The sequence below is a fragment of the Rhinopithecus bieti genome, unplaced genomic scaffold (assembly GCF_001698545.2).
Source record: "Rhinopithecus bieti isolate Rb0 unplaced genomic scaffold, ASM169854v2 scaffold_17939, whole genome shotgun sequence".
NCBI classification, from domain to species: domain Eukaryota; kingdom Metazoa; phylum Chordata; class Mammalia; order Primates; family Cercopithecidae; genus Rhinopithecus; species Rhinopithecus bieti.
In genome coordinates this window covers 3,134,339-3,159,699 of record NW_016809446.1, presented here as the reverse complement: position 1 = coordinate 3,159,699, position 25,361 = coordinate 3,134,339, and the positions used below count along the sequence as shown (strand labels likewise).

Sequence of the window (25,361 nt, the reverse complement as noted above, 5' to 3'; positions counted from 1 at the left end):
AGGTTGTATCTAGTAAATCTGTCAAGGGCTAGGTGATTCACAAAATGTCCTGACACTGACATGAAGAGAACTTTCTAGAATCTGACAGCTCTTTATAAGAAACACATTTCACAATCCTAAAGAAACCTTCAGCTGACACAGCCTCAACACAAGTGAAGAGGGACATCCAGTGGCCAATTCCATTATGGTTTTTAGGTAATCCCCAGGAGGTTAAAAGTAGTCCTGAAATTTTGTATGTATCTGCAGATTCCACAATGTTTAGGTCTATGATCTTTATAATGTTGTCATTCTCCATATTACTAGTAAAAATCAAATGATCTAATTTCATGGCAGCGAGGCAGGGAATGAGGTGCTGTTACAGAGAGACCTGAGAACCTTTAAATAAAAAGACATAGAAGATACTTACTTGGATGTATAGATAAATACTTGGAAGATGTTCTCATGTGAAAATGAATTAGGAACACATGTATTATATTCCCATGTTAAAATATAAATAAGAATTTAGACCCTATTCCAAATAGAAGTAACATATTTTTCAAATTCAAAATTCATAAGCCCTTTGAGTCTTACTCTGATGGCAGAAGTTTTTATTCCCTTTATTTTACTGTATTCAAATCATAAAACCTTAGATTTCAAAGTAGATTTAATGAACGCTTCCATGGATTATTAACTAGTTACCTCTCCAGTGGAAGCCATTTCACATCTCAGAATGGGATCAGCATCCCTCAACCGGGGCCAGGAAAACATGGGAGCCTGTCGGAAAAAAAAAAAAAACAGGGAGAAAAATTATGTGAGGGAAAAGTAGAAAATGAATAAGAGAGGATAAATATATTTAGCGAATCATCTCTCACAGGGTTCACTTAGGCTACAGTAGACATGTAAAAAATCTCTTGGGTCCAAGCATCTGACTTGAAAAATAGCTTTAAAACTCCATTCCAAGAATTTCTTGAGCTCTTGGCCAAAACTTTAGGTTAAATAATCACAAATTAATTCTGTAAATAGGGCCCCTGAGACCAGTCGGGACCAGTGTTTCTAATCTGGCCCATGCATATTCCTATTGGAATGATTTCAAAGTCCACTGGGCATTGGTCTCTCCAGACAGAGTTCAAACACATTTTTTCTCTTTGATAGGCTTTGGAAACATTCCTCTTCTTGTTCTGATCATTTGAACTTGCAACAAGCCACCTTGCCAGAAATGGCTGTCTGTAAGCCAGCTTCTGAGACATTAAACTGTTGTTGACACCTCTTAAAAGCTTTGAAAAACATTCTGCTTGGAAACACTTTTGTGCAGAACATTCATATGAACTAGAATATAGGAGTGCCTCCTTTTCATTTATTTTGCTGATGCAATTCATGAAGAACCAAGTTCTTGTTTCTTGCTATATGTCCACTTATCTGGCACATGGAGGAATTTTATCAATTTCTCCATTTATTCTGGCACCCAATCTAAATTATGATGGGAATTCTAGCTCAGGAGTCATTTCACTGGATCATCTTGGTCAAATTACATATTTCTGCACTTCAGCTTCCCTCTTTCCCCATCTGTTGATACCCACTAGCCTCACTAGGCTATTAAGATTGACAATGAATAATTAATTTGAAAAAACTTAAGATTTATATACAATGCTAACTAGGGAATGAGTAAGCTGGAAGACACAGTGCATTTAAAAAATGCATATCTACCTGTAGTCCCAGTACTTTGGGAGGCCGAGGCAGGTGGATCACTAGAGGTCAGGAGTTTAAGACCAGCCTTGCCAAAATGGCAAAACCCCATCTCTACTAAAAATATAAAAATTAGCTGGTTGTGGTGGCATGTGCCTGTAATCCCAGTTACTTGGGGAGCTGAGGAGGGAGAATCGCTTGAACCTGGAAGGTAGAGGTTGCAGTGAGCTGAGATCATGGCACTGCACTCCAGCCAGGGTGACATAGTGAGACTCCATCTCAAAACAAAACAAAACAAAAAAAAATGCGTATCTATCCATCAATATTATTTTTAGTTAAAAATTCATTTATCAATTTACTAAAAGAAATAAGCATACTCCTATAACTTGGAATAAAGAAACATGAACTTAAAATCCATATATAGAATCTCCAGTGAAAAAAAAATTTTCTCTATTTTCTACTAAAATATTTAATGATATATTTGTGTCATAGTCTCCAGGAATAAAATGCCACCCCTCCTCCCAACATAAAAAGTCACATTCCATCTCAATGCACTATAAAATTCAAGGCATCCTACATTATCAGCTTAAGCAAGATTAATACAGATTTTTAAATTCACAGCTTCAACTTAAAGTTCCCATCATAAAAATCAAAAGTCCAAGTCTGAGCTGTAACACAATTATGGCTGAGGTCACTAGTACATGTAGAAACAGAAACCTTTTGAAAACATCAGAAATTTGTCAATTTTACATAAATATATCAATATTAATGTTACATAAATATTAATATCATTGTGCTCTTCATCTACGTAATTCAAATATGTTTATGTATCACCAATTCTTATTCCTGTCCAGCCAAGTAGTTAAAGGTCATAGTTCTGTGCACAATCATAATGATGCACCTAGAAGGTCACAATGGCATTATTAAGGTATAACTTAAAATATACATACGTAATGGAAATTTGTGAACAAAGTTTAAATTTTCCTGGTTACTCTTTATAAAGGTGTCATCAATTTCAACAACCTGACAGCACCACATACAGCAACAGCTGTCTCAATTTTCAAATGGAAAATTATGCCACTGAAGAAAATATGTACTAAGCAAAGGTGGTCAATGTGGTAGGAATTTAGCCAACCCCCACAGGGTAACCCTCTTTACAAAAGTCATGTAAGACTGGGCACAATTCAAGCTTTATCCTAACAAAGTATGTCCTGGATTTCTATTTACCAGCTAAACTAGCACCATCATGTCAGCTGCATAAAAAGCTGATAATTCACTCAGTTACTTGGTTTTGAAGTTATGCAATTCTAGATGGTTTTTAAAAAATTTTTGAAATGTACAATAGTTCACATAAAGTTGCCTATAGTACAACTGCAGTACATTATCGAAAGGAAACATAAATCTCTAGTCCAACCCTTTGGTTAGAAGGTTTTAAAAGTAACAAGAGTTTTGATGACAAATTGCTCCTTTAATTTCACTAGAACTCATAAAATGACTAATACATTTCAAAATGACTAACATTTTGAAAATGTTACCTTAATTGCAACATAGTCAGCAGGAATTATGGGATGGTCCAATGTTGGAAGAGGTTTCTCATCAACATTCTCTCCAATCATCACCTTGGTGGCCACATCAATGAAGTCAACCCCGAGAGTCTTGGAAACAAAGGGGAAGGATCGAGAAGCTCTCAAGTTACACTCAATCACCTGAAGAGATAAAATTCAAAATGAGAAAGAGGACATTGAGAGCCAGTAACAACAATATTAATATTCTCTCTACCACTGGTTTCCAGCTGTTATTAACTGGGGACCAGCTCTTTTTTTGCTAATCTTATCTCTTTTATCCTCAGTGCTTGGATTTTTCCTGATACTTTCAGTCAGTATCTCTGAACTCTGACTTTTTTCATGCCTTTTTCCAAATTGCATTCCCACGCACTGCTGATGGGTTTAGTTTAATGCAGAGCTCAAATAATGCCATACCCCTCCTGACAACCTTCGCTGGATGTCCACTGGCATCAGATTAAAGTCTAATCCCTGAAGGGCTTCTGTCCTCTTGCTTCAATGGACCTCACTATCTTTATCTTATACTACTCTCCTGGACTCAATCTTACTTTCCCAGTTCACTCGTTTTACTCAGTAAAATCATCTGATTCAACTGAACTATTTACTGTCTCCAAATATGCTCTTTTTTCACCTTTACAGATGATGTTCTATCTATACGTAATAATCTCTCTACCATCCTTGTCAAAATTCCAACCATTGTGCAAGATCCAGTTCACAATACAAAATCTACCCTGAAGTCTTTTATGATGTACCCCTAACCAAGCATAGGATGCTCAAGTACATGTTCGTGCACACACACTGGTGAATATGCCCTCTCTGCTCTACAAGTCCAATACCATTTTATTTGTACATCCCCTCTAGCAACTGTGATACTGTACTTTATAGTTTTCTACAAATTTATCTTCTTCCAAACCTTCACTAAATTACAGGATTTTTGAGAGCAGAGGCTTGCCTATACATTTTTGCAGCCACCATCTGGCTGCAAGTAAGAGGTAAATCAATGTTGGTTACTACTATGGTTTGGATACGGTTGGTCCCCATCAAAACTCGTGTTGAAATTTGGTCCCCAATGTGGCTGTGATGGAAACTGGAGCCTAGTGGGAGGTTTTTGGGTCACAGGGGTGGATTTTTCATGAATAAATTAATGCTCTCCTGTTGTGGAGAGTTCTCAGTCTGTTAGGAGTAAATTAATTCTTGTAACAGTGGGCTGTTAAAAAGTCCAGTTTCTTCAGTTTCTCTCCCTCACTTTCTCTCTCACCATCTGATTTCTCTTTCCACTCCCTTTCCACTCTCCACCATGAATGGAAGCAGCCTGAGACCCTTACCAGATGTAGCTTTCCAATCTTAGACTTTCTAGCCACCAGAATCATAAGCCAAGTAAACCCCTTTTCTCTGTAAGTTATACCCAGACTCAGGTATTCTGTTATAGCAACACAAAACAGACTAAGGCAGTTACTGATTAGCTAAACTAAGAGACTAAATTAATTAGGACTAATCTAGTTCATTTATCTTTTTTTTTTTTTTTTTTTTTGGCAAATGGTATCATCTCTGGGTAAGGAGTAAAGGAGAATTTCAGTACATGTAATTTATGACTACTCTACACATTCAGTTCATTTATGATAGTCTGTCTCACTGTATCCATCTATACTATACTGTAGGTGCCATACAGTGACCTTCCCAATGGATCAGTGTGCTTTACAAAGCTGTAACTGACTTATCAGTGCCACCAAGAGCCTGGGCCTTCAAATAAGGTAGACGTTATATGCTATGCATCATTCCACACTAAGACACAAACAGATCCAGGGGTCTCAGTTTCTCTTTGTCTGGTGTTCACAGAGAAGATTACCAGAGAGATGCAAACCAACATGAGTAACATAGTGGTGGTGTCCTCTCAGGCACCTTGGCATTTCTTACCAAGACATCATTTCCTTTGACAAGAAATTGGACATTGAATGGACCAGAGATGGCAAAAGCCTTTGCAATCTTCCGGGTAGCATCCTTCACCTAAATTAAAAAGGATAATCATATAGTGTGCTAAAGAGCATATCTTAGTTTTTGAAAACTTTCTAAAAGGCACAGTAGCTTAAATTTGGATGTCTTTAATTTCTCTTTACAGAGAGCTATATATCTACATTAATAATTATAATGGAGGGCACTATTAGGCTTCTATTAACAAAATAATATGCAATAAATACACACCAAATAATAGGAATGAAAAGAACAAATAATTTTACACGATTATCTCTCTGCCAAATTCCCCTATCTGCCTACAATTATGTAACCTGGTTTTACATTGAGGGTTAAATGGAATCCTTTCAGTCTCATTACTTTAGCACCAGAAACTGCAGTCCAACCTCTATATCAATGTAATGACCTACCTGCTGGGAGGTATAGGCCCTGAAATTACATGGTACTGCAAAGAGACCAGAGAGATTTCTTTTACGTTGCTTTTCTGTTGCCCTGGACTCTACAAGGTTAGATATTATGTTCGGAAGGAAACAGTGTTTCCCTGCAGGGAGGCCCTGCATGTCACATGCAGGAATCCCTGTATTCAACCAGAGCCAGAATGTCCCCATGCCAAGAGAGGGTATTGATTACAAAAAGCAAGAGTTCCTCTCTCATTATGCTCACAAGACTGGTTCAGCAATGTAATTGGGTATAAAAGGAAGTAGAGTCTACGACACATTGAGCTCTGAGAGATTTCGAAAATCCTGAGTTCTGAGGATCCTTTATCCTGACATGAGAAACTGCCGTACATTTGAGATCCAAGGACTTCTTTTCTAGTATGCTTCTGCTATTACAAAGTATCCTGCTACCTCTACCTTCTAGAACAAAGACCTTCAGAATCCAGCCCAATGTACAACCAGAGAGACGGGTCTGCCTGGATTCTGATGGCAGGGTCACTGGAAAAGCTCACTAAAAGGAGCTGAGACTGATCTAATATACCTAAAGACTAATGGGACCGCCTCAAAGGTTATTTAAGATGATAGGCTCTAAATATACACCTAGCAGTGCATATTGAGAACTAAGGCAGAGTCATTATTTTTGGGACATTCTTTATAAGACTGGCTCTCAAAGAGAGCTCAAATGAGATATCAGAAAGTGCTGTTTGGAGGTGAAATCAAGGGTGAGGAGGGAAAACATAGATTCCAGAAAGTTCTCAAGTGACTGGTCCACACCTGTTTCCCCACTCCTAACTGAGAAGCATTGCTTCAGATGCTGCTCACCTGTGTGTGGCCCTGAAACATTAGAATCGCCAGGAGCAGCAGTTCTCTATCATCCCCAGACTAGCAGTGATAGTGTCACCTTAGGACTTGTGAAAAACGCAAATTCTGGGGCCTGATCCAGAAATATGAAATCAGAAACTGGGGGATGGAGTCCAGCAATGTGTTTAACAAGCTCTCCAGGTGTCTGTGACGCACATTCAAGTTTGACAACACTTGTACTCGCATACAACCAAAGGGGCTCAAAAGGACAGTGAAGAAAATTGTTATCTTTAGAATACCCAGGTGACTCAGAGCAAGGAAGTTAGCCTCATCATTAAATTTAACCTGAAGCATATCTTACATTGCTATCTAGCTTTAAAAAAAAAAAAATTAGGTGTTTTTTTTCCCCTCATTGTTGCCTTTTCCCTTCCACTTTTATTTATAAATGACCTTTTCAATGGCCCCTTGGCTGATGGTTTGTGTGGGTAGCATCAGAGTGGCATCTCCCGAGTGGACACCTGCATCTTCAACATGTTCGGAGATGGCATGAGAGATAACCTGGCCAAAAAAAAGAAAAGTATTTTAGAAAGAGTTTTCAGGTACCTCCTTCAAGAATGCTACTCCCTCATCCTCTCCTTTGGTCCTAACAGATGCACTGAGCATGGACCAGTTCCCTTGCTGCATTCATGATGAGAGCAGTAGAAAGTGCTGCCTCCGTGTGCAGTAACAGATTGCCTCTAGAGGCAGCTAAGAGTGTCTGAGAGCCTACCTCCCTCATCCACTGATTAGCATTGGTATAAGTAATAGGAAAAGAGTAAAACTAAACAAATTCATATTGACGTTTAAGAATGGGATAGGAAACTAAAGCATTTGAAAAGCACTGAAAATATCTTCATCTTTTAGGCACTGGGAAAGAAAAGAAGATGGGAGAGCTCAATATCTATCTAGGTAAATGGCACAACTTAGGTGGACTAAAAGTCTCAAAGATCTCATCAAGAGATCATTAAATGGAAGTTTGAAAGAGGAAGGAGTCAAAAGGAAAATATTTTAGTCCTTTTTTAGAAGTAAGGAAACAAAAGCAATGTAATAATAAATAACCCAGGTTCATGTGACTGGTATGTGACTGAGTTAGGATTTTGAATCTGATCTGTCAGATTTCAAAGTCTATGGTCTCAATCACTATAACCCAAATGTTAATAATATGTGTGTCCTTGGGAAATGGTGAAGCTGAGAGTAAGGGAGAATAATTGGGTGGGTATAAAAGACTTAAGCAAATCTCTTATGTCATTTATTTATCAGATTTATAAACGTCTTAAAACAGAGTGACATTTGAGTTTCCATCCTTCTGTTCTGTAACCTGGGCAAAGTGCTTTACTTGCTTAGCCTTGGTTTATGATAAGATAGGAATAACCTGCTCATAGCATGTTGGTAAGGATAAAAGAGACCACATATAAGTAAGAGCTCATTTTTTACAAGAGCTTATTTATAAAATAATAAGAGCTCATTTTTGGTGAAGTGTCTAGAAAAGGGGAGGCATTCACCCCACCGAGCTCAGCAACAATCATAATATACCTGCAGTTCTATGTCCATTTCTTAGCATGGCAATTTAAAAACTATGTGAATAACCTGGAACATTTCCAAAACAGGGAGTACAGGACGATGTGCAATAGTTGATATCTGAGAAAACCTTAGGGAAAGCACGTATCCTGGCAACCTAGAGCCAAATAAAGACAACAGACCAGCCTTATTTTACTAGCACAGTATTTGAAAAAGTACAAATGTCTCCAGGCCAGTCTTACATTCTCCACTTCCATATATAGGTATCACATTCCTCTTATTTTATATCTCAACCTTCAAATACTTATGATGTTGAAAAGGAAAGAGATAAAGTTTTTGCTCTGAAACTCAGAAAATCAGGGATAAGAGTCCCAAGGAAACAGGACTTAGTTCAAGATAAAGAATACCAGAGATGTCAAAAAAAAAAGTGACCACAATATGTAATCTTACAATGTGTTGTGCTTTGTATCACCAAAGTGCTTAAAAGAAAACATATGACCACCTTCCAGGGATGCTGTAAAGAAAATTTCAGACTTGGAGGGTGGAGGGCTGGAATAAATTCTCTCTAAGGGTGTTTCAACTCAAGATTATGTGATTCTGTTGTAAGTACATACCATTACCATTTTTATTAACAAGATCTACTCTGAACTGCTAATCTGGAAGGAAAAGAAGAAAAGATTTAACATCTTCAGTAGTGTTTTGAAGTATTTGCAAAGCAAAAGATGAACGCTAACTTCGTATTTTTCCTTAAAGCAAGTAAAATGGCATAGACTCCCTACAACAAAACTTACTACATTTTAAGAGAAGTCACAAATGCATTATTAATACAACCATAAAACTAAAGTAAAACATTCTTCATATTTTCATTTCTCCTTGAAGTTGGAGGTATTCATTGTATTAGAAATACAAGATGTGATATGGTAAGCCAATTTCATATTATTATCCTTATCCACTTTGTTTGACTTTGCCTTTATTAACCCAATAAAAAGGGAGGAAGGTGGGAAATGAAGAAAGAAGAAAAACCAGGATTCAATTGAGAACTTCAGAAAGAAAAGTATTAGATGTTTTCATAATATCCATTGAAACATAAAAGGAAAGCCACCGACAAAAGAAAATGAGAGAGAAAATCTATTCAAAAGGAATGATGAGTACAGGATGATAATTACTTTTGAATATCATCAGAAAAATTCTGACAGTATGAAACATAGGAAATATTATACCCATGACACCTCAACTGAATTGTCAGAGAATTTGATTTTTTTAACAGCTTCTCCACTATTACTGGAGACCTATTTTATAGATATCACGAATTCTAACCTGTCAATATTTCAAGACTGTTAAAGAAAAAAAAATGATCAGAAGGCAGGAATGAAGGAGATGAGAATAAAGCACTTACCCTTCCATCTTTGCCAACAGCATCCATTTCTACTTCTCTGGCCCCTTCAATAAATTTCGTCAGCACCACTGGGTGCTCCTGTCACGAAGGAAAACAGAGGAGCAGAACATTTAGCTAACAATATGTATATAGTGTCAATAAACCTTGTACCTTAAGTATTATAAGTATCAGGGCAATACTCACAAAACACTCAAGGTTGAACATACTACATAAACTCATTACCTAATCTGTCCTGTAAGAATAAGTTTGTTCTCTGCTTACAGTGAGGCAGAGGGTCTTTCTCCGACTTTGAGTGCTCAGCAGACTGACCATGAATCCTCAAGTATAGGCATCCAGGCCAATTAGAGAAAAGAGGTGACTAAGGAGGAAGCAGAATATGGCTTCTTTCTCTGCTACCAGAATCATGAATATTTCTCCACTTTATTATTATATAGTATTATTGGTTCAGAATATTTCTTTCTTTCTACCCTTATCTTTTCTAAGCACTAGAACTCCCTAAATCATATCTCTCTTTGGGAATTGTGGGAGAACTCGGAATGAGAGTTTTCTTTTGGTCTTATTGGGCCAAAGATGAAATCCTTTACTTTGAGTTGATTTGTCTTATGCCACTTCTAGAGTATGACATTTGGAACTGTAAAACCAAGTATTTTTATTTATTAATCTTAAAACATCGTTCCTTCCTTGGCTGTTTCAGACCCTTCTCATCTTGAAGTACTTCCCACACTCAGTTCCTCCATGTCAGGGTTGGGATGCCCTCCACAACTTAACCCGCACTTGCTTTTCTCCAGATTAAATGAAGAGGTTGAGGGAGGATCTCCAGGGTTTAGATATCTTCTCCTCTGTGCCATAGGCTAAAACAACCTGGGCCACTGTCTTCTTACCAGGCCCTGTATTCATTTGCTTCCATGAGTCTCTTCCCCACATGCATTCTATCTTTTCTCCTCAGCTTCATCTTTCAAATCTCAACTCACCCTTCAAGGCCTAGGTCATACGCTATCTCCTCCCTGAATCCTTCTCTGAATATCCCTTTTTCCTCTGAACACAAACCCCTTCTGACCACTATCATGAAATACAGCATTATACAAGGCTGGCCTTCTGAAAAAAACACTTTCTTCCTTTGGTATCTGTAAACTACATTTTCGGGCTTCTTTCTTCAGCTCATTCGTGGTTCTTTCTTCTCCTCTCTGCCTTAAATGCCAGTATTCCTCTGGTGTCTGTCTTAGCTGTTCCTTTTCTTCTATACTCTCTCCCTCAGTGATTGCTTTCATTCTCTAATCTTCAATTAAAATGATATGCTATTTATTCCAAAATCTATATTTACTTCTCTATCTCTAGCCGTGATCTTGATACTCAATTCCAAACCTATTATAATAACGCTTGCCTTTAAATCATCTCCACTTGGATTCCTCACAGGCAGTTCATATTCAAAAGGCTAAAAAATAAATATATAATTCCTCCCTCTAGACTTTTCTCCTTCCTCAGTGTTCCCTATCTCAATAAATGGCATCACTGTCTACCCAGTTATTCAAGGCAGAAGACTCAGGAGTTATCCTTTATCCTCTTTCACCCTCTGCCTCCATTCATTCACTAATTCTTTTCAATGCACATTCTTATCATTTCTCTCCATCTTTAGTGTCATTACTCTAATCCCAGGCACTGTCATCTCTACCCTGAGCTATACCAACAACTCACTCATCTCTTTCCATGAATTTGGTCTTCCCCATAATTCACTCTGTGTACTACAGCACACTAATCTTTTTAAAATAAAAAATATGACTAAAATTCAAACTCATTATAATGACCAACAAAGTCTACTTTATCTGGTCCCTGACTACTTCTGCACCATCATTAATAATCAGCATCACGTTTGATGTCCTAGCCATATAAAGAATGCTTTATCAGTTTTGAGAAACTCCCTACTGTTTCTCACCTTCAGGCCTTCAAACATGCTGTTCCTTTCTTCCTCCTACTCCCACAATGTAAGCCATTTGCCCAGTTAATTCTGAATCAACCATTAGGTATCAATTAAACATCCCTTCCTCAGGGACTAGAGCCCAAGACTTTCACACTCTCCCTCAACATCCTGTATTTTTTCTATTGCAGTGTTCATTGCTCATCATATTTAATTGTAATTATTTGAAGTCTGTTGAGCCTAACAAAAAGAAGTCCTATGTGACAGTAGAGAGCGTATCTTTCTTTACGTGAGTACAATTCCTGATACTGAGATCAATGCCACCATATAACAGGTGTTATAAATAAATGAATGCATACATAGATTAGTGATTGATTGGGGCTGGTTTTACTCTACAGTCATTGAATTTAGTATCCCAGATGCTGCTGTAGTTTGACAGGGAACATTGAACTATAAAATATTCAATCACAACATCTCTATTATTAAACTTTGGTCCCCTGTGGATTCTATCCATATGCTAATGGAAAAATACTTTAAAAATATTGTACTGAGATCCTGTGAGGAGTGTTCGAGGCAGACAAGACGGGACACCTGCCTCATCACTCATGTGAGACCAGCTGAGTACAGTAGTCAGTCCCTGAAAAGGGCCACATGGCAGGACCCCTGCCCAGGAATAAAATAGAGGAGAAGACAATTGATGTCTCACCCATTAATGAAAACTGGCCCATTGGAAAGATTCCCTTCTCAGCAATCTGATTTGCACACAAACATGAATTCAAAATCTACCTGGTTTTCTTTTTTTACACTCTTTGCCTTTCCTCACTCTTTATTCTTATCTACTCTCTTACCACCCAAACATCCTTGGGAGCAGCTATCATACACAGAAGAGGGATCCAGCGTCATGTGTACAGAAACAGTCCATGCACTTTATTCCTCTTTGAAGTGCTCCTGATTTCACTCTTCCTCCCTCCAAATTCCACTTGCCTAACATCAAACTCTTCTCTATGAATTGCTCCCCCCCTTTAAAAAAAGAAAAGCCCCAACAAGCTTTTGAAAGCTTTTAAAAGGAAAACATTACTTTTCTCCTCTACAATACAAGATCAATAACCCCACTGGGTAAATCTTAAATGGATCATGCTGAGGTAACACTGAAGGAGAAAGTAAAGGCTGGGGGGAAGTGGAGGAAGGCGGTTGAGTTGCCACAAAATAAGAAATGTTTGTATTAACTCACAAATTGAATGTGCCAACATGAAAAAATAAAAAATAGTTGAGTGAGGGACTATTAAAGTTGCATGTTTGACTAAGGCAAAGTTCCCAGATGTGAAAATTAAAAATCAGGAAAGCTTTCACTTGTTAATGGTAAGCAGGGTTGAGCAGCCCTTGAGACTGGGAATTCCAGAAATACCCTGACCAGCGTCTAATTCATGAGAAGAACAAAAATCACTGTCCTTTTAGACTCCTGGAGTCTAAAATCTGTTTTGATAAAATATGCACAGGTATTCCTCTTTTTCCACCAACTTTAAAATCTAGTTATAATTTAATACTTTCAAGTTTTCTCATTCTTATATATAGGAGACTAGAGGGTAGAAGAGGAAAAAAAGAAAACTCATTCTAACACATTGTGTGAAAAGAAAACATACAAAGTAAGGTTGCATTTAAGAGACAAAAGTCACTACAAAGAAATTGGACACTACCTGAGAAACTCTAGTGGCCTCTTCTAGGAATTTTTTCATCTCATCCTCAGAGAATACCACATTCATAGCAGACCCACTGGAAAAGGAGGGGGGAAAAAAAGCAGGTCAGGTTTATGCTAATACTAGACTTAACTGGTTCTCAGAACAGTTCCAGACAACTTTTAGGTCCAGTCCGGGCAGAATAACAAGGTGCCTCTTGCTAAATTGAGACTTTTCTCCATTTAATCACCAGGACAATCAACCAAAGTATAAAACTGACAAAGTCGAGGATAGAAGAAGGTAAAGTGTTTGGGGGGGGGGGGGGGGGGTGCGCGGTAAACCTGTATTAATTCCCAAAGGGAATCCTGGTAGCTCCAGTAATTATAATTCTCCAAGGTTTGCCCTTTCTGATGTACTATATTAACATTCTGCTGGTTCCAGGTAATTCTTTTTTTTTTTTTTGAGAGTCTGGCTCTGTCCCCAGGCTGGAGTGCAGTGGCCGGATCTCAGCTCACTGAAAGCTCCGCCTCCCGGGTTCACGCCATTGTCCTGCCTCAGCCTCTCGAGTAGCTGGGACTACAGGCGCCCGCCACCTCACCCGGCTAGTTTTCTGTATTTTTTAGTAGAGACGGGGTTTGCACCGTGTTAGCCAGGATGGTCTCGATTTCCTGACCTCGTGATCTGCCCGTCTCGGCCTCCCAAAGTGCTGGGATTACAGGCTTGAGCCACCGCGCCTGACCGGTTCCAGGTAATTCTTAAGCCTTAGCAGGATTCAGCCCAGCACCTGATTTCCCCAACCTGTTTCTTCAGAGTTCATTATCAACAGCTGATCTGAGCCCACTGCTCTGTTGTCAAAGCAGGTTATGCTACTCCGTCAACCAGATTGCAGATGAATCAATTTTTAAAGTAATATTTGCTAACATAATGTACAGTATCTGAATAAAATTTTTTCAACTATATCCTTTCTTTTTAAATACTTGAGAAAAAATGCTATCTGAAATCAATTTACTCTGAATTTCAACATTTTCAAAATGGTTGGGAGGGGAGGAGAGGAGGAGTAACAGAAAGCAAAAAAAGAAAAAAAGAAAAATATTACTTTGCTTTTAAACAGAAGCATTTACCTCTTTTACACTACTACAAATTTCTCTTTTAAAGTTAAAATATATTTTTAATTGGCAAATAGTAATTGCATATATTTATGAGGTATTATGTGATGTTTTGATCTATGTTTTGACATTATCGAAAGTCCATACCTTCAAGTTATTTATGATATCCCATCACCCTCACCCAGTTTTATCAATCCTATTACAAATTTCTGCCTAAAAGGGGCCTTTTCAGTTGCTTCCATTTGTTAGAGAGCAAGGCTAAGACCGCCAAATAATGCTTATCATTTGTCCAAGAGTAAATATGAAACTGGAACGAAAATATGATTTCGCAAAAAAAAGGAAAGGAAGTATGATCATTTGAGCTCTTTTTTTTACATCTATCCTTCTGAAATGTGTGGCATGGTGTTTAAATTAAAATTAATTTACATTAACTCCTCAAAGAGGTAGTATTATTAAACTATGGTTTACACATAATGATATTTAAATAACAAGATTTCCACCTCATTTGAAATTTTCCATTTTCATCATTTTAAAGGAACCCATATCAAATTCCATTTACACTTTCAAATTGTGCAGAGCAAATTGTGTTTCTTTTATTATCCCCTGTTTAGTGAAGTCATTCCTTACATGTGGTAACGTCTGAAGAAAGTAAGTGATAATTCACAACTTCTCCTTTCATGATAAAACTTTGTTTTAAAGTTTAATATAAAAGATCCTGACTGTCCCTGTTCCTCACCATTACAATTTATCTATTAAACACTCTTATCTCAAAAACTTAAAATTTTTAAACAAAGGCACTATCAGAAGGTGCTGACAATAGTCAAAGATAAGCTGTCATTACTGGGTATCAGAAAACATGCTGGTGAGAGATACCTCAATTTGTGTGTGTCTTTTTAATTGTCCTGTTCTCTAATATAAAGCTACCCTTTCTGGTGAGGAGATGCCTTCCACTACACTTCTAGATGAAGAACTGTAGTCTCTTCCTATGGCCACTCCCTGAAGGGAAAGCATTAAACTAGAAGACCACACATTAGTCCTTCAACTGGCTGTGATGGTTTGGAAATTGTCAATGGATTTATAAATTACTACATATAGAACCCTAGTGTTACTAACATACAGCATGCATTTTTGTATCTCCCAATTTTGAATCATTGTTTTGAAAAACAATATACAGTGTTACCTCAAAACATAGGAAGGCCTCAACAAGCAGGGGTAGTCCACAGACTTTGCAAATTCCAGTGCTTCATTCTAATTCGTAGAAGCAACAACAAAAATGTATGAATAGTTTAAAATATGCAACAAAATTACAGAATGTATCATTAGCTCAAGTGGTAACCCAGCTTCTTTATTCTCTAAAAGACATCATTAAAAGGTAAATTGGACACTGAAATACATAAAATTCCTAGCTTTGGATTCTAAATATCAAATCTTGTTCAAAACTGGTTTGAAATTATTTTCATTGTCTGAATCTTAATGAGAATACTCCTATCAATTCATAATCAGCATTTAACTGCAATCATGGATATACAAAAACTTTAAAGAAAATTCACTAAGTGTATGCATTCTATCTGCCCTGTAGTTAACATATCCAATAGTCAACATTCAGGTTACAGCTCTTCAAAATAGAATGTTAAAAACAGATGGTTGTTTCTCTCCTTACCAAAGTATTAACAGCTTTCCAAGGTGCCTGAGCCACCTTCAGCTCATCCAAGACGGCTGAGAAGATGGAGCGATCCTCAGCCCTGTCAATCTGCAGGGGGCTTGTGCCCATGATCTTGACACCATTCTTGTATAGAGGAACTGCCAGGTTGTTTGGAATCTGGCCTCCAACTGATATGATGCAGCCACCACATGCCTGAAAAAGACACGCACAATATCAGCCATTGGAGTAACTTCATTATGAATGGACAACTATGCTAATATTGCATCTATTTCCTTACTGATAATTCTTAACCTGATTGTGATATTTACATCTCTCCTACCAAGGAATACTGTTAAATGATGCCACAAAGTTTTGACTTTCCAGGCACTTAGATGCTAAAATCTGTGCAAGATTTCCATACAAGTACACATGAATATCATTTGTGACATTCACATGTTTGGCAAATGGAAAGGAAAATCAAGCCAATAAATGTTTGCCATGTACTCTATGCTATAATCAATTAATTCCTGGACTACTGCTGGAATTTCCTAACTGAATACAGATTTCTCCTTTTAACACACCCTTCTCCTGCACACCTCCACCCCAGCACTTCACATTAAGATTAAGCAAGACTGCTTCATCGAATTGCTCCTTCACTCAGAGTTCTCCAAAGGTTTCCATTGCCTAGAGAATAAAGTATAAAATTTTGACCCCCAGGGCACTTAAGACTTTCCATCTTATCTATTATCACCTCTCTCAGCCTCAAAAAGACTCCTCATTAGCCCCAACTACCTACTTTCCCACTAGCAAATTCTTTGCACCACTGAAACTTCCCTGGCTGTTGTTTCCTTTCTCTTCTCTTCCAGCTTATCTAACCTTTAGCTACCCCTTAGGTCCAGCCTAGATCTCAGGTCCCACTTTGATGACCTTCCACCTTCCCCGCTCCTTTGCTGAGCCTTGGTACCTGTCGACAGTACCTAGTAACTGATTTTAGTTCCTACTGCCTTACTACTTGCTTTACAAACACTGCCAGAATCTGTAGCCTTATTTCAGATGTTGTTTTGTATACGATTTTCTTACATAAGCCCAAAGCTCCTATTAGCAGTGTGATGGTGTTGTGCAGGTCTTGCCCACACAGTAAAAGGAATTCAGTATGAGAACATATTTGTAAGATGTTAATATAGCATAGTTTTATGGAATAATCCAATCTTAAATTGATCCAACACCAAATATCACGGGACCTGTAGGAACATAGGGATGAGAACCTGGTAACCCAAACAGGTAAATCATCATCCTTATCCTAGCCATTATGCCTGAATAGTTTCAAGAAACCTACTGAAATAAAATCTTCTAAATTTTGAATATTGTTTAGTAGATTTCTAAAATATTTAGGCCCAAAATTCCATTAAGCTCCCAAAATTCCATCAATCATACCTAGATCTGTTTGCATCCTTTTTACCCATGTTAGTTTTCTGTTTTTTTAAACCTGATAGCACTAACCTACCACAGCACAAGAATATTTCTGAAACAATATCCAAGTTGCAATCACACCAGAAACATATTTTCAATAGAAAAACATTGAAAGGAAATACTTCAAGTTTATTTGAGAATATCTTAACTTATCCTGGCCACTAATCACTTTGGTTAGTCCTTATTTTTATGCACAAATTAGATGTATTATAGAAAGAATGCAACATGAGAAAATTTATCTTTCTAACAGAAATAGTATTTGCCTCATTACAAATGGCCCTGGTTTTTGGAATTTTATGAATTATCTCCAATTTATAAAATTCTATCTGTACACCTGCCAATGAGAAGGATGATGCTTTATATTTTACTAATTTACATTTTAGTAAAAGATGTTTTATAGTTTAGGCAGTATTTTAGGATTACATTTAATTACAATTAAACCAAATGCTGTAAATGAACCTCAATTCTGTCTTGAGTCATGCATTCTCTAATGGGTTTTGCCTATCACTAATTAATGTCTGTCATTAATCCATTCATTTAACTTGTTTTGTGACAGAAGTACCATTGTCTACATTTATATATGTACATCATATTATGTCTTCTAGCATATTTTAAATTACCTCCTAATATATAGTAATACTATATTTTAAATACAAATTAGTTTCAAAGAAGGCCCAACTTAATTCTTTCTGTAATACTGACTTCAGTTTTAGTAAACAAATCTCATTAAGAGCTACATATAATTGTATCCAAAAGCAGTCATAGAGGTTTTTCATCTTTCTTTAAACCATTTCATGAGGACATAATTAATCATATGCAAAAATGCCTGCTGCTATCATCTGTAATGTTTTTTAATATTTTAAATTAATACTTGATTTTCACATTTATATCACAGATACTAGTTTTATTGTTAATGTCTTGAACCTGTTTTTCTGGCTGTCTATCATACTGAACCTGGATTTACAAAATATTCAAGAAATATTTGTAGCGTACACTTATTTTGATGCCCACCTGTCTATCTGAAATGAATATTAAGGAGTGATTTACAAACAACCATGTCAGAGATAGGTCTAAAAAATGCTATATATTCTATTTAATGGATCAATTTTATGAAAGGATTAGTAGGCCAGGCCCAAGTAGACAACTATAATTATACATCCTTCCTAAACTTGTCTACTTTCTTTTGTAATAGTAAAATAATAACATTATTCTAGCACTATACCTCATACTTTACAATCAGACTTCAGCCATAAATTCTATGTTAACTTCACAGTATTTGCAAGTGGCATGTGTTTATACTGATATGATTCATTTAAAATAAAGATAAAGCACAGAGAATTTATGTAACTTAAAGAAATCAATGAGGTTGTCAGTCAAAACTAAAATTTAAGTATTTTGGCTCCAATTTAGTACTTTCTTCCCTCTAATTGACCATATTTTCCACACAGAAACGATTTTCTGTTAAAAAGTAATAATAGTAACTGTAATAATATCAAAGGCCTAACTACTGGACATCACTCTAAAATTTTCCAGTAGTTTTTATTTTAATTATAAGATAATTTAATTTGTGCTACAGTCTTATAGTGATCTGCAATCCCATGAATTCACAGTGAAGATACTCAGTAATATTGGGATGGGAATGGAGGAGCAACTGTAAATGAAAGCTATAAAAGAAGCAAAATTATTCACAATGAACTCATTGATCTTAAACTGAAGACTAATGGCTTCATCTGATGGAACAAGGAATTAACTGGTCTTTTGTGAGCAATTGACTATTTTCAGTGAACTGTTCATCATTAAACCACATCACACAAACTAGAAAGAGGCTGTTTATTGTTTGTCTAGATGACCAATTAAATCACTCTGCAAGATATTTATGAGGGATCATCTTGCATTAGTTAATATGTATCTGGCACATGTTACCAAGTAGAGTTTTCAATCTAGCTGAAACCCTTAGAAAGAAAAAGTAAACTTTATGTGAAAATAATCACTCTGTGCCGGGGCTCAAAATATAAGAATGGAGTGATTTTTTTTTTTAGAGTTTTACTACAAAATAAGACAATGGATGCCACTGGCAGTTCTTTCTTCTAAGGGGAATTATAATATATATCTACATACCTGAATGCATATATATAAAGTGTATACTGCATATAACTATCTTCTTTTTTTCTTTTTTTTCTGTTTTTCTTTTCTTACCTCCTGATGGTAGATGTCTAGGATTCTCTCCAAAGACAACTCTTCAAAGTACAGTTTGTCACACTCATCAAAGTCTGTGCTCACAGTCTCAGGATTGCAATTCACCACCACCGTCTTCTTGCCAAGTTGACGCAGTGTGCGGATACTAGAGACAGCACACCAATCAAATTCCACACTGCTGCCTGCGGAGACAATGAGATTGGCAAAAGGGGTAAGAGAAGCACAAAGTTACAATACAAAAAGAAGCAGAAATGTATCACCCGTCAGTCCAGGCTAAGGAAGCTAATAACTTTCAATTCAATGTTTAAACTCCAAAATATAAATTTCAAATCCATGATGCATGCTATATTAGTAGTAGGAAAAACAGGTACGAATTAAACAGCAAGGAAATATTGGCTTGTCATATATGCTAAATTCTGCAATAGAAAATCTCAATATTTGAAGTATTTAGAACTTCAATGTTAATGGCAGGTAATTTTAATGATAAAAATAACCCTCACCTACTGAAAAGAAATTCAAAGTGAATATATTGACCTCAATACACAAAAATAGTTAATCCAGTGATCAGGATACTTGAGCTCTTTTTTCAGCCTTTCCATTTAATCTACTGTCTGAGGGCTGAACCTAACGATCCCTGAGGTGCCTTGCAGCTCTGACATATCCTGATTGATTGAAAAGTCCTATCCTTTCCAAGCATATCCTTTTAAACTTGGCAAGGCCACCCATGCAGAGTGAGTGACCTTCTATAAAGAAATCTGAAGTGTAATAATGGCCTAAACACCTCAAAATATCACGTCTACTGGGATGCCATAGAATTGAAAGTCCACAGAGTTGTACTAATTCTTTGCATTAAGATATTGTCTTCTAAAAATTCTTGTGAAAATACGTTATTCAAATATACTGGCATATTAATGCTAAGTAAGCGCACACTTGATTATTAGCTTGACTAGTCTTTGGATTCTGATATAATTAAGAATTACTGCATAAATAGGCAAAATTTGAAAAGGAAGAAAAAGTACTCCAGAGAGTAGACAGGTAGATGCTGGTGAAATGGTCAGGCTATTTAGCCATAAGATAACTCCCATGGTCTAAACATGTCCCCTGAAATCCATGTGTTGGAACACTTAGTCACCAGTGCAACAGTGCTGGGACGTGGGGCCTTGTAGGAGGATTTTAGTTCATAAGTGCAGATCCCTCATGAATAGATTAATTCCATTATAGAAGGCTTGCTAGACATAGTGGCTCCTGCCTGTAATACCAGCACTTTGGGAGGCTGAGGCAGGAGGATCTCTTGAGTCCAGAAGTGTGAGACTAGCCTGGCCAACACAGAAAAATTCCATCTCTACAAAAAATAAAAATAAAAATAAATTAGCCAAGCATGATGGCACACGCCTACAGGCCCAGCTTCTAAGGAGGCTGAGGTGGGAGGAGTGCTTGAGCCTGGGACATCAAGGCTACAGTGAGCCATGATCATACCACTGCATTCCAGCCCAGGTGACATAGTAAGACCTTGTCTCAGAAAAAACCAGGGGTGAGGGTTTGATGGAGGGAACTTGTTCTCTTTGTGCTCTTGTGCCTTCTGCCATGTAAAGACAGCATTCCTTATGGGGAGCATAAGTTTTAAGGTGCCATCTTAGAAGCAGAAACCTATGTCTTACCAGACAACTGAACTTCCTGGCACTCGATTTTGGACTTCCCAGCCCCTAGAACTGTGAGGGGTAATTTATTGATAAATTACCCAATCTCAGGTATTTTGTTACAGCAGTGCAAATGGACTAAGACAATGACTAGGGTGGTAAAGATAAACATTTTTGTCCTACTTCAAGATTTGTCCAAAGATTGGTAAACTAACATATCCTGAACCTCTTAGTTCATTGTAAAAACTAAAGTAAACTATGCTTAAAGTAATAGAGTAAGACTACATATATTTAAATCATAGATTCTATCATTTCCATATTATAATGCTTTGTGGAGATTAAATATTAAATCCATATGTTGACTAATATCACTGTTCATTAAAATACCTACTTGCATTTGTAATCATCTTTAGTGGTTATTTAATTGACTGCAGAGAAATGTCATAATTTCTGGTGATTATGTTTTAATTTGCCTACATAATGCTTTACCCGTGCACCAAAGACACTAGATTTTTGCATTTGATGTAAACAAAAGTCACATATGTTACATAGGATGAGGTCAGAGATGGTATCTGTGATGTAATTTCTGGCTAATATATAAAGTCCTTGAGTAAATGTAGATCCTTATGAAAAACTATGCTAGAAGATAAAAGGTCAATGTCTAATCCAATCCCAACTCCAGCGAGAGGCTCAATTCAGCTAAAAAGGGTGAAAATTAAGTTACACAGTGAAATGAGAGGAGATAGAATTTGTAGATGAGACCTGCATTTGAATCCCACTCTACCACTAAATAGCTGTATATATTTGAGTTTTATTTTTCTGAACCCCAGTTTCCTAATGTGCAAAACATATATTATAGCATTTATTTGACATAGTTCTTGGAATAATGAAATTAACATATATGAATAAAACTATATAAATTGTGTGAAGTCCTATATACATATAATTTATTATTTTACCAATGTGATATGGTCCACAGCCTAGCACCATCATTCCATGATCGTCAAAATTGATATCATGCTCCTGAGGAAATAAGAAAAGGAAGATGCAGAAATCATTATGTGTTATTATTCCATTTAATTAAACTATTTGTCCTATCATTAAGTATGTATTTCTCATTCTTCCTCTTGTTAACATGTATTCTCTATTAGTCTCTGGAAACCCATAAGTATAAAGTTATACAAGCCCTACTTATTTATAAAAAATAGATATGGCACAATATTTTTAAATTAAATAGTCATGAGAACATAGCATAATTGTATGATCACATAGTCATTGTCCTTAATTTTTCACTTGTTTGATTTCATTATCTTAAGGCAGTTCTTGAAAGACTGAGTACAGGAACATATCATCATATCTCACACATGATGTCATTTTTTATTACCTAGATATCCAAAGAGGTAAAAAATATATATTCCCTAGTGTGAACTGTCTACCAAATCTAGAGCTTTCTGGATATGCCAGTTTGCCCATTCCTACCTGACCATTGTAGGTAACATAGAGATAGTTTGTTACTGACGGGTATTCTGCAGCCAGTGTATCAATCTGTAAGAGAAAACAAATAAACAAGAATGTTATTATAATTTGTTCAAGACTAAATGTTTTTTGCTTTATATATGTATATATTCCTTTAATTCCTATTACTGTAAAGTATGCAGACAGGAAAATGTATGACCCATGGAATTGCTTTCTAATTCTGAAAATAAGAGAGAGAAAATAGTGATATGGTCTAGTTATCACTTGAGAAACACGGCATTGGATTACCAGTAGTAGTAGTATCTCTCATGAACATCGCAAAGTGATCCTATAGTCAACTGGTTACTAGGAAGACTTACCCCACCAGCTCTCTAAAAGCAGCTGTATATGAAATCTAAAATCTGAGTAAAATAACCTTTATGTAAGGATCTCTTTGGTTTGCAAATTAATGCACAGGATTTAAGTTGCCTGTGGCACTGAGTGTTCAGATGACACAAATACCATAAAGCCATAGGGGATGAACAGGGAGGAGAACAAGATCTCATTGAACATATTTGGAAATCAATACCACTCTCAAGGGCCAGTAACTCAGCTTAGTGAGCAAGAATTTGGGGCCGACAGGGCAAGCTTGTGTAAAGCAGGTGAGAAGGAAGAAAGATAATAATCGCTGAGTGGAAAATATTTAGCATCAAGCCTGAGACCTAAGGGTATGCATGTGCCCCTTGAGCATGCAGAGAAAAGTCAATGATTTTAAAGGACAAAAACCAGCTGGTGGTACTTTAAACCAAGACATCCCTTCCATTAAAGGCCAAAGGAAAAAAAAATCACAACAGCACACCTATAAATGTTCATGCGTGATTGTCATGAATACTAGATAAGCTCATTATGCCCAGCCCTATCACAATGAATACTAAATGAACCATAATGAAGGGGCACTTAATATAAAGTATTACCCTGTAAAAAGTTAGTGCCAAAGGAGATAACTATTATTTTCAAGAGGGTCAGCCACCATGCTAGGAAATTTCAAGTCCTTCTATTACACTAAGGATTTCTTAACTACTTACATATTTGAACACAGGTCAAAAGCAGAGGAAAGAGAGTTTAAATTTTGTTTTGTTTTGTTCAGTTAGGCCAAGAAAATCAGGTACTCACTCTTATCTTTACAACCTAGTGCCCTTTCCTTCTTTCCCTTTTAAGTAAAAATTAATCATGTGCTCAATAAAATTGGTGACATTATGAGCACCAACCAGAGGAGTACTGTCACTTCTTAATCCCACTCCTCTTTTATTGACAATGGCCTTTTGAATGGGTGCCTACATTTTACCACAGAAATCCTGTTGGTGGGGGTTGGAGGGAAAGGGAAACTCTTTTACCTGTTTAACCCAAGGGTGGATGTTTTTCTTTAGCCTCAGCTCCCTTGTCTGGGCCTCAGTTAGCCCAAGGCATTTGGAAATCTGCTTATCTGAGAACCCAATCTCCTTTGCTCTTTTCAGGATTTCTTCGGTAATGGACTCACTAGGATTTAATAGAAAAGAGAGATTCAAGTTTAGACCAAACACAATAAAAAGCAGTGACAAGTTCAATTTCAAAAACACCAAGGCTTCTTATTTTCCACCTTCAAACATATTTAAGCCCTGTTATCTTTTAAAAATACACAAATAATGATGAACCCACTCAATCTTCTAGCCTCTATGAAGTCTTCTATTTGCAAAGCTGACAATCTCTGATCGCCTGCTTTCACACTCTATGTGACCTCTTCCCTGCTGCTTTTATTAAAAAATGGCAAGTGCATTTACTGTTCTAATAAATGTGCTCATTAGTAATAATCGGAGACCTCACTCTCTAAATCCAGGAGCCCTTTCTCAGTTTTCATTTTCCTTAACCTGTCATCACAAGACTCTTTTGATTATCTATTTTTTAAAAAGATATTCTGGCTTCTACTAAGTGACTCCTCACTCTACTTTATTACTCACAACGACCATTTACTAGTTTGGGTTTCCCCCACCAGGGCTCTACCCTTTGTTACCTGCTTTTGTCTTCCCTCTCTCCCTCTCTAAATTCAGCCACTGTCATGGGTGCAAGTTGCAGGGCTGGTTGGCGATTCCCAAATCCATGGCCTATTCTCCAACATCCGACCTGTGCTCCAGGTCTTCATGCATATGAGCTTTGAGAATCATCTTCACCTAGGCATCCCAACATTGCATCAGGTTGGATATCCTCTCCATAAATTACCTCTACTTACTAATATCACCCATTGGTCTATGTTGAGAAGACAGTTTTGTCATTTTATAATTGTTTTCTGCTCAAACTAGATTTGTCTTATTTTCCCCCTGCTCCTGTCCATAGCGTAGACTTTATTTGTATTGTTTCTCTCATCTGTAACACCTTTGACATTCCTTTTACCTTCTCAACTTCTCCCCGACCCTCAGCAGCCCTTCAAAGTCCAACTAAAGCCAAGCTTCATTTGTGAAGCCTTTTGGTTTGCTCTCATCCACACTGCACTTCTTGTGCTTTTGACTGCCTCTTTTGCTTGGAGCGATGGACATAGAACCATACAGTTTAGCATGTCCATTATCACCTGATACTTTTAATGTCTCTTAACTTTTATTCATCTATCAGGCTTTTTCCTGCTAGATTTAAGTTCCATAAAGGTAAAGAATACATTTGGCTTATTTACCAGATTACTCCCCAAATCCACCACATTATCTGGCCCACAGAGAGCATTCAATAGACATTGATGAAAATAAATAAATGAAGGATAAATATAAGTAATATAAACACAAAATGCATATATTTTATAAATTAATTATAAACATAATTTATTAATATAAATAAATAAAGGATAAATATAAAAACTTCAATTCCC

At 36.8% G+C, this 25,361-nt stretch overlaps 1 protein-coding gene across 1 annotated transcript in view; it reads right to left on the bottom strand.

The window, feature by feature from the left end:
- Positions 1-25,361, bottom strand: part of CPS1 (carbamoyl-phosphate synthase 1) — a 119,628-nt gene that overhangs the window by 13,188 nt on the left and 81,079 nt on the right. Inside the window, exons 20-31 of the mRNA XM_017889347.1 lie at positions 23,869-24,010; positions 22,499-22,564; positions 21,979-22,042; positions 19,383-19,564; positions 15,735-15,929; positions 15,255-15,322; positions 12,990-13,065; positions 9,384-9,461; positions 6,881-6,988; positions 5,139-5,228; positions 3,198-3,368; positions 679-753 (exon numbers count right to left, since the gene is read on the bottom strand). Of these exons, the coding sequence (XP_017744836.1) occupies positions 679-753; positions 3,198-3,368; positions 5,139-5,228; positions 6,881-6,988; positions 9,384-9,461; positions 12,990-13,065; positions 15,255-15,322; positions 15,735-15,929; positions 19,383-19,564; positions 21,979-22,042; positions 22,499-22,564; positions 23,869-24,010 (1,315 nt within the window). The remainder of the gene's footprint in view (positions 1-678; positions 754-3,197; positions 3,369-5,138; positions 5,229-6,880; positions 6,989-9,383; positions 9,462-12,989; positions 13,066-15,254; positions 15,323-15,734; positions 15,930-19,382; positions 19,565-21,978; positions 22,043-22,498; positions 22,565-23,868; positions 24,011-25,361) is intronic.